Source organism: Schistocerca gregaria, chromosome 1 (assembly GCF_023897955.1).
Source record: "Schistocerca gregaria isolate iqSchGreg1 chromosome 1, iqSchGreg1.2, whole genome shotgun sequence".
NCBI classification, from domain to species: Eukaryota; Metazoa; Arthropoda; class Insecta; order Orthoptera; family Acrididae; genus Schistocerca; species Schistocerca gregaria.
Window position 1 is genome coordinate 350,088,991 of NC_064920.1, and position 10,973 is coordinate 350,099,963.

At 37.6% G+C, this 10,973-nt stretch overlaps 1 protein-coding gene across 1 annotated transcript; it reads right to left on the minus strand.

Annotated features, from left to right (window-relative positions):
- Window positions 1–9,066: 9,066 nt before the first annotated feature.
- On the minus strand, window positions 9,067–10,174 carry LOC126345236 (uncharacterized). The gene has a single exon (XM_050002085.1). The coding sequence runs from the start codon at window positions 10,022–10,024 to the stop codon at window positions 9,122–9,124; it is 903 nt and encodes a 300-aa protein (XP_049858042.1). The 5' UTR covers window positions 10,025–10,174; the 3' UTR covers window positions 9,067–9,121.
- Window positions 10,175–10,973: the final 799 nt, after the last annotated feature.

The window sequence follows — 10,973 nt, forward strand, 5'->3', positions numbered from 1 at the left end:
CAAAGTTTAAGGAAGGTATTTCGTTGGGCCACAAATTTGTAAACTTGTGAAGGTTCCTTTGTTTGACAGTTTTGAAGAGGAAAGGAAAGCAAGCTTGGGAAGCCTTCAAGGAAGTTATTCATGGATTTTTAGGTGACAAAATATACCATAACTATCCTCAAGTGGTGGCAGAACTCCTGCAGAAATATTGTTAACTCTTATGCAACATGTCCCTTAAAGAGGATCTGATGAAGCCACTACACAATTCTGTTGAAACCCAAATACCCATCAGGCGGGTTCTTCCATCATTTCAGGACTCTTTGAATGTAACGTTCACTTAAAAAATTCAACTAATTTTCTGTTTAGTTGACATTTGATTAAAATTGATCTTCTCTTAATCTGATAAAATATCTCCACTCTTTGTGAATCACAGGAACTACATAAGATAGTCAAATGTAATTGTGAAGTGGAAAAAAATGACAAAGTGAAGTAAACGATATTTTATTTGGCCAGAGTTACTAATGTTCGACATTTCTGAGGCTCAGATCCATTTCCAGTAACTACTGCCTGTCCACACTATTACTGCACTTTATCCCCGTTGTATCGAAAACATGCAGTGGCTTTACAGGGTGGTGACTACGGAAAACACAGCACGAGTGATTTCATGACAGTTGTGCACATAGCATCAATTGGTTCGGTGCGTACTTTTAAGATATCAAAATGGGTAAGCCAACCAAAGTGGTCTCACTCCCAGGTGAGATAGTGTAAGGGCCCCATACATGAGTAATGGACCACATGTGATGTGTATCCTGCAATCTGTCATTTGATTGAACACCCGAGTGATCTGTCAAGCAATTCCAATCTGTATTACTAATGCCACTGTGTTGAGAAGTTTTGCTATGGAAAATGAACTGCCACCTTTAGCAAAAATTTCTGAATCCCACAAATATTTGAAAAAAAGTATACATAAAGTACAACTTTTGTAACATTTGTTGGAATTGCATTATTTTACAGAATACACTGATGCCAAGTGGGTTTGCAACTTTCAGCTTGCAAAGACAAGTCCCTTTCATTAATTAGTCATAGTCCAACTGCAAGTTTTTACACTGCGTGTATAGATGTCAATAGCAGAACTACTGATTATCATAAGTCTATAAATTTTATGAGGGGGGGTAGAGATTATGTGAAATGACAAGGGATTTGAGTATAGCTGTGTAACACACCCACCCTTAACATTTCAATTTAAATGCACAACCATGCTTAATAACTAGACACAGGTCACTGCCATACACTGCTGCTTACCAGCCAGGCAGCCATACTGAAAGTGCGAATTGCATGCAGCCCACCTAATAGCTTGGGATTTCCGAGGACTCGACTGTTTGCTGCAATTTGCCCTCACATGACCTAACCGATCAGTTGCCACCCATGAGAAGGATAACTGCAATCCACTGTTTTAAATGTTAATCCCTTTTAAAATCTGAGTGATTATTCATGTCTACCTCTGTGGCTTTTGATAATGTGGAGTTCTGTGCCAGTACATTGAAAGTTAGATTGCAAGCTTATTCAGAAATGATGGGAGGTTGTTTGCTGGCACTGTATGTCTGGCCATTTCAGATTTGTGGCAAACATTCAACTATTGATATACCATGTGTTTATGGTAGTATATGTCAAAATCTACAGTCCTATTTCAAATTTGGGACTAAATATCTTGTAAGTAATCGGCAGTTAGCATTTAGCTCTGTATTTCACTACTATGAGCTAAGACTTGTTTTATTTAGTGAAATTCATGTTTGTGTAATGTCAAACTAGCAGCCATTTGGAGGCTGTTCCAATCAAGGGAATACTAAATGTTAATGGTTCCCTCCCACTACTGCACCTCCCATACAGTCCATATAGAAGCGATACAAAATGGTACAAGGTACAAAATAATCTAAGATCAATTTAATCTTAATGGAAAGAATAGTTATGAACAATTAATATCTGTCATTCGCAATTAACTGAATACTAGCTCTTTACCTAGCATCGAGCCTCACAGGCCAGCCTGTGGTCTTAAATATCTTCCCTATTAGTAACTATTACATTTTATTTTAATGAAATTTTATGACTGCTAATTTGTCAAGTTAGTCAACTTAGGACATCAATAAGAATTTACCTATGGCTGGCCAAGTGTTTGTGGACATTCCCTCCTATACAGGCCTCACAGGCTGGTGTAGTAAAGGAGCTTTTTTCAACAAGACTTCTGTCTATGCTGCATCTTACATCATTTGCCAACATTGACTCACTGTCATTCTTTCAGTGTTCAACAATCCTTGTGATAAGCACATTTATTTTGGTGCAGTTTTCCTACAATCTGAAAACATTGCAGAGAAGATAGGAGATAAGGGAACTGCCAGAGCAGTCTTCTGATTCTCAAAATGACCAGTGATTAACCCCAGTGATGATCAGGTAGATGTTACTGAAAAATCTGAACTACACAAAGGTTATGATCATAAGAACCTCATCACAATTTAGAGTAGATTCTGTTTAGCGTGACATTCTCACAATCAAATGAAATGTGGGGCTACAGCTCCTCAAGCTCAAATTTCTGGTAATCTGAAGGGGGGGGGGTGGGAGGAAGTATTGAAAGAAGACCAGAGATCTACAAGTTATCCAATTAGAACAGTGATAATGTAAAAATCTTGTTTTATGCTGTTCTTTCATGTACCCTCATTTAAGGTGTGTGTGTGTGTGTGTGTGTGTGTGTGTGTGTGTGTGTGTGTGTGTGTGTGTGTGTGTGTCCTCGCACGCCTGCCAGCAAGGAAGATCAAATAATTTACGAGGACTAGGTGGATGTAGGCATGCAAGAAACGAAGTTTCTTCATGTTCTGACCCTGACTAGTTTACAAGTGAAAAAATAATGTCCTTAAGCATCTGAGTTGATAACTCCGACCCCAGTTCTACGAAATTGTCTTGCAATCTCTTCCATGTTATTCAGAGGGTGTTGCGCTTTGAAAGTGTGTAGCAGCCCAATGTGAACATAGGTCAACTGACATTAAAACCAGTCAGATTTTAGTGGGAAATTACCTTCAGGGATGCTTACAGTCCAAGTTGGTGAACAAATTAACAGTTTGTCATATTTCAAGGTTGCTTTCCACTTCGACAATACATGGTATATACAGAATAAAGTTCTGGGCAATTTGTGACAATGCAACAAGCTACTGCCAGAAGATGAAACTATATTTGGGGAACGAGGAAGAAACCAGAGTGGTGCAACTTTGTGACAAGGTAGTGAAAATACGGTGACTCAACCTGGAAAGTCTGGACGGGACATCAGTAATTTTTCTTACATCTCTTGCTAATCAGTACTATACGAAAAAAAAGGTGAACTGCCTGCCAATTTCATTATACTTAAAGGGCATTCTCTAGATTACTTTGCTTTCAACAAAGCATGATGACAGCCTCTTATGTTCGTAAGAAATACAAAGCTGTTGCCATCTTTAGCTCTCTTCGTGACCAACCAACAGTATCATTAGAAGTGAATAAGACTGAATTTAGGACATACAATGACACTAAGGGTGGCATTGGCACCACTGATCAGATCTTAGAGAAACACGATTGACTTAAGTGTAATGAATGCCTACTTAATTTGGGAAAGCAACTAACAGGGGTAAAGAAGTCAATTACTTCATTAGTAGCACTGAATCCAGGAAGAGCAGTAAAACCACTAGCTTATAAAAATGAGAAGATGTGCATCGTGATTAGGAAATAATGACCAAAGTCAAATTTCAAGTTATAAGTGCACCAAACCTGTACACACTGAACAATCTGCTATTATCTGTACATCCCGCATAAATTTGCAAGAATAAAAGCCACCAATAACAGTATAAAAATTGTTTTTCTTAAAATCTAAACTTTAGATAAATAAAATTATTTTACAATGGAAAATCCAGGATGGAATGTAACAGAATGAGAAGGAAAGTTGCTATTCACCAATAGCAGGCACCCGGAACCACACTGTTTCAGTTGCCCGAGACTGTACACGGTGTTTAAGGTCTTATTGCTGTAGCTATATTTGTGAGTTTTTGTTGTGCCTATCTGCAACTCAGTGTGTCTGCTATATGGTGATCAGCAGCTTTCCTTCTCATAATATTGTAAAATTATTTATACCTCAAAAGTAATTCACATTGCAAGTAGTCAAAATAGTGTCAATTTATGCAACATGGACCTGAGAATCCTAACTGGGGAGCAACACTATACACATTTTCTGGTAAGCAGAGGGTTAAGACATTAGGTAAGCATCCAATCCCACCTGGCAGCTTCAACTAATGACAATATGGCAGAAACTTACTTCCAGTGGGTACAAAACTCACACACACACACACACACACACACACACACACACACACACACACACACACACACACAGAGTCAAAGAAAGAAAGACACAAGAGCATCTCACTAACAATCAGGACAACTGGGGAATTCAGGGTTTAGGGTGCGAACCACCTACATATAAAAATACGAAACACCTCACCATTCTAAGACAAATATTTAAAAATCTCAACTTATGTCACCACTACAGCCCCAAAACCAACAGGAATCTCAAATTTCCCTTGTCCTATACAGCTAAAATGACACCCATGAATTAAAAACAGCTCTCCATACCTTCTGGCAAACCACAACCACAGACTTCTCACACCTGCGTGACTCACAAACCACCACGAAACTAAAAGTAAAAAACCACATTCTCTAGATCACAATTGAAATACCATAAATCTAAAAGCTTCATGGTCACTACAGAATAAAAAAATAAAAATTACATACCAACAAAAGCCTGACAAATTAATGTAGGTTGGCACATGCACACTAAAGAAAATACCAAACAAGAGGAACCACAAAAAACCATTTCCAACAGTGCATATTACCCAGACTCAAATCCAAGTTACCACAGTGATAACCAAAGCTCAAATGAACACAATACCACACAAACTCAACACGTTCACATCCACCACCAGCTGGCACTCAACAATAACAAACCAAAACCACACCATAGTGACATACCACACCACCATTATGCATTAAATCAGACAAGTGGAATCTGATGCACCCAATGGCCCACCAGGGTTAACAAAAGAAAGTTTAGAATTACACCTTGGTAGGAACAAAATTTATCATTCCTTTCATCTGTCAAACTAAGGCATGGCACAAAAATGGAAACGGCAACAGACTGGATTATGTGTGCAACCAAATATCAACATCATCTGTAGATACTGTCCCCACTTCTGGACGAGTTATGTCATTTGGCATATCATGGCAGTTGTGAAGTTACATTTACACAATAAAACTGCAACAAATGTAATGACAGCAAATAACTATAGAAAAATCAGCTATTACCAGAGACATGCTCTCCATCACAACTGTGCCATGACAAAGGTTATTCTGAAATGGCTTGCATATGTATTAGGGCTAGTACACGGTACACACACATTTCTTGTCATGCCACTTCACAAATAGCACAGCTGAGCCTCACCTCTATTTTGGACTTTATGAAAGCCATTGGAATCGTCAAATTGCAGTTCCTACATTAATATTTTAGCTTGGTATGAGTACATTTGCCCTGCTGGATTATTTGTGCATGGCAACCTCTGAACACTGAAATACAATGAACTAGTCTATATGCAGAGGCCTTTGACAAGCTATTGTGAATGCAGGTTGCTGTAAGTCTCACAAAGTGAAATTCCACAATTTTACAGCCAAGTTTTAGCATTTTTCCCTGACAAATTTTGACATCAAGAGTAAGTTAAGACTAAGTTGACAATCTATTTGGAGCTACAGGAGGAAACATCTAAAAAAATTGCAAGCCGATGGCATTTCCTGGTGTGAGCGAAAATCCTGTGTACTAACATCTTTAGTAATTAACTGTTTTTAGATTGATGAACACCACTAATTTTATTTCAATAAAATCAAACATTTGATAAAAACACTCTTCCTTGGAGTTGCAAGACAGATTTAAAATACCTTCACTGATTTCAGAAATAACCTCAGGCCCTGTAAAAGAAGTGTGTAAGGTGGTGAATTGTGTAAACCAACACTGTAGGTAACCTACAAAATGTTTGTTCTATGTCACCTGTTTTACCCACTGTGTTATATCTTATTTTACAGGTATTGTGCGATTTCTTTTGATAACTATATGAATAGAGTAAAAATCACGAGTGATTGAATTTTCTCTCACTTTCCATTGTACTTTTTAACTACTTTTCAACTGCCAAAGAACAAATAAAATGTCTAACACCACACTCTACAACAGCTATCATGAGACAGTTTGCAACTGCTGAGGAGCACCACATCCCTGCATCATGGATAAAACAATCTGCAGCATTGTGACACACACACACAATATAAAGTAAACAATATGGAAATTTGAAAAGCAGTATTACATGCCACTGTACCATAGTGATCAATTACGGATATTAGATTAAGTTAATTCTCTCTAACTGTGTTTGAATCAAAAAGGACAGTGCCAGCCAACTAGTCTTTTAGACAAAGGGAGATTATGTAAAACAAAAACATGTATTTTGGGTGCAAACATACAAAACAGTAACTTCGCCGTACTGCTACAATACATGTTCTTACTGTTGCTACTGTGTACACACCACATCCAAGCCATATCCTTTAAGCCCTTTTAATTACTTTTATTACAATAATTACATCCCCTTACTAAGCTAGTTTTGTCTGGAATTTTTCAGATTTCAAGTACAGTTTGATTTTCTGCTACAATGGGATCAGCTTTCAAAATAACAATTGTAAAGCAGTTTGAATTCTAGACAGTGAGCAGCAGACAATTGGAACAGCTAACATCTTCCACCACATCTCATGATTAACACCCAACCTTGAAACAGGTATTTTTAAAGATAACCAGTCAAATGTACAAGAATGTAGTGTTTTAGCAGTTCTACATACTTTCATTAGGACATACAGCTTCCATACCAAACAAAACACCTAAAACCACACGAAAACATCAGAAGTATTAAAGCAGATGCACAGATCAGAAACACTACTAGCTTTCTTTCATTCATACACTGTGCCAGCATTTTATTTGATAATAGTTTTCATCACTATTTTACATTCAGGCAGAACTTTCATTACCATATTTAACTTCAGCATACGATAAGGGCAGTTTTGTACATTAAGTACTGCATGAACTTTACATAAATTGTGAAAATTTAACAGCAACTATACCAAAGTTTGACACATGAACACAAAATACAAGAAAATTCAAACACTGAATTATTTGTATTCCTTACTGTGCAATATACAGCACTACAGAACAAAAATTGTGTTATTAACTTCAAGTACCACGGTGTCCAGTATGAATTTTAAATCACGAATGTGTAAGGAATGTTACTGCAAGTTTGGTGAGATTGTCAAATATATTTACTGTGTAAACGGTGTCAAACTGGCTCTGGCATGTCAGTAATACATGGAACAAAAATAAAATTTGTAACTTAATACAGTAACAAAGCATACTGGTTAATGTTATCTTAGTTATCTGACTCACCATTTACTGCAATATTTCCAACTGTGTTATCAGTGTTTTCAGACAAAATTTATTATTTGTGTGTTTTGTTATGGAATACTGTTTCACACTTGCAGGTTTAGGTGTTGCAGAAATAGCATGCCAAGAAACATTTTGTATCCCAGATAACATTCCATTACAAATCTGTGCAAAACCTACTTGCACAAAGAAATTTACGAATATTCTTCAGTATCCCACATACTGCTGCTGCCAAGGCAAACTAATGCTAAAAACCTTAACACCTAAGTAAAATTATAAAATGAAAAATCAATGTACTATCAAGCAAGTTTATGCAATTTGAAGAGAACAGGCCTCTGTATCTTCAGAAATATTAACTGTGCAATGCAAGAATACTTAGTTGCACATTCCTTGCAAATACAAACAAGCAGCATACTAAATCTGCATTATGTCTTACAAGCCATTGCACTCAAGGAAATAAGTAATACACCATCAACTGAACTTTGAACTAATCCATGCAAGTGAATTGTTATCTTAGGTCATTTTATATTCATTTGTGATAATGTAGGTCATACTATCAGCACTTTTGCAGCACAAAATATGAATAAGTATTCCATTCTTGAATTTCTGAAGTTCATGGAATGTTTAACTGCTTATGTCAGCATCCAAACCAAACAGCTTATCAAGTAAAACGACAATGAGCTTTTTCCCCATAATCTTCACAACAACAATCACAATATTTCTGTAACCTTACCAGTTGTCTCTCCAAATTCCAAATAATTTCTAAACTGCAATACAGAAGTGACATGTCAACAGAAAATAATTTTAAGAGTGAGAAGCCACCTAAAAACATTCTTACGAAGCTGAATTCTTACCTAAATCCAATGTGATGTCCTGTGTGGTTCACTCAATAGTGGAAACTAATTTTAATTCTAGTTAATAACATGCAAAAAAAGCTTTGTACCAGCATTCACTGGTGAATTATATATACACTATCTACCATTAAAGCCTTTAACAAAAGTAAATGTGATGAAAATGAGCACAAAGACACTCCATAGACACTTAAAGATGCAAACCATATAGTAATACCAAAGGAAATTGACAGTAACGAACTGAAACAAATGCCAACCAGACCTGCATAATGCTTACAATGTCACCACAAAGGCAAACTTACACAGCACACTTGCATATCAGCACACCAGAATGCCAAATGTTCTAAAATGACCATACAAAGTCTTTTTGTAGCTATGTACCACAGTCTGCACATTTAAATTATAGCAATAAGTTTATAATGGTCTCACCTTTTCAGTGGCTCTGGGTAGGTCTGAAGACTGATGCAATTAAGGATCAGGAACCATATGATTAGCCTGTAACTTTCAGAATTCATACAGGAAAAATAATGGGAAGAGCAGTGGTTGGAAGGAATGAAGGCGAGCTTTCACATTAACCATGCTGAAAAACGATAAAAACAACGAATATCATAAAATATATATTGATACTTAACAACTGACATGTGAGATCAGGTATTATTCACAAGGCTAATGACAAAACTCGCCCAATAAATATACAAAACATACGGTTTTACAATTTATTTCCTTGCCTGATCTCAAATTTTACAATACAAAAGACTTATTCTGCAACTTCACCCGCCTCCAGCTTCTTCTTGAAAGACTCCTTCTTCTGAGCGATCCTGTTCTTCCTCTCAGCAAGGGACAGCTTGGCACGGCCCCACCTCTTCTTGGTAATAGCTGCAGCATCTTTTTCTTTCTTCTTTCGATCTGGGTTGGCACGGATATTTGCATGCGCCGTTTTATATATTCCCTCAATACTATCTGGATCAATGCCCAGCTTGATATATTGGGAAAACTGTCTCTTGTACGCCTCATCATCTTCTTCCGCCAGCTGTCGCATGTAATCTGCCACATGCAGGCCAAAGATGTGTTTTCGATGGATCTCAGCATCAAATTCCTTATCCTCGGGGCTGTAACCTGGGAATCTTTTGGTGCTGTGAGGTATATTCAAACCACCGTCCACAGCTCCCTTCATAGCACCAAACACGCGAGCTCCAGTAGTTGTGCGGATTAGCCCCACATCTAAGTAACATCGAAATGCGCCCGGCCCATCTTCCACCGCTTCAACGTTGTATTCCTCTCCAGTAACTTCTGTGCAGCCGACATAAAGTTGATCCAAACCAAGTTTCTTTAGCAATCTTCTAGCTAGAAGTAGGCCGGTGCAGTAAGCAGCTGCATAGTTGGTCAGCCCAACTTTAACTCCATACTCTGGCAATTCGTGGCTGTATGCAGAACAAAGAATCATATCACCTTCAATTCTTGAATACGCCACTTGACAGGTAATATCTCTGTTGGAAAAACGAACGATCAGGCGATATTTCGGCGTGTTGTACTTGTTCTTCACCTGAGTTGTAAGGCGAAGCCTAGCGCGGTAATCAGTCTTTCCCTCGCGACGCCTTTTAAACTTCACTTGATAACGCTTAAAGTACTGCTTATTCTTCACTACTTTCACAAATCCCATGATGAAATGATATAATGAACTGTACCTCCTTAAATTGCAGCCACGTGGAGCCAAACAGCAACAGAAATATGGAGATCCTTCCACACGCTAGGCTCCTACATCAGAAAGGAAATCTGGCGTTGCCAACTTTACGGTGTTTCAAAGATGACACTAATAGTAAAGATGAAACATCCACCAAAGATGTTTTACATGTAACATCAAGACCCATGATATGAATTTTTAGTAAACTATGAGAAATAACTTGTAAACGAAAACTTCATGGTTGATTTACTAGGTAGCATGAAATACTAATATGAAAACACTCTAGAAAGGACGCTCACAGAAATCAAACACTACATCACAGCTGTAAATTATAGTAACTTAAAAACTCTTTGGAAGTTACTTCATAAAATTACATCGCTGCTACTTGTAATTTATTTATCATTAATAACAGTTTACAATGTAGTCTTTGATTATAAAAACGGCCCCACAGCATGGCTACAGAGAAAACTGACGAGATCATTTCGAAACGACTACATAAAAAATAGATACCCAAATTTCAGAAACTCAGTGAAACTTTTGAAATTCGTTAAACACAGCTTCCGCATTTCCATTAAGGTCGATTTACTTAAGAGCAGCCGGCTATGGTCTCAGGTTCGATACCTACCTCGAGCAGTGTGAGATGTCCTTAGGTTGGTTAGGTTTAAGTAGTTCTAAGTTCCAGGGCCATTTTTCAACTTAAGTACACGGTACACACGCTAGCGTCATACCGCAGTTACATTAGTGTACTCCCAGTTTTAAATGGCACAACTTAAGAGATGTAACTTTTGGCATGCCATAAAACTTTCAATTCCATTATACTTTGTTACACCACTTTTCTTCCACCACTGGTCTCTGGTGGTTGTATTTCAAAACACGAGCATTCTGTTGCAGTCCTCGTGGAGTAATTGCCAGTGTGTTCCATTCGATT

Excerpts from the sequence above, each read along its gene's own strand:
- LOC126345236 (XM_050002085.1), bottom strand. The coding sequence starts at position 10,024 with ATGGGATTTGTGAAAGTAGTGAAGAATAAGCAGTACTTTAAGCGTTAT.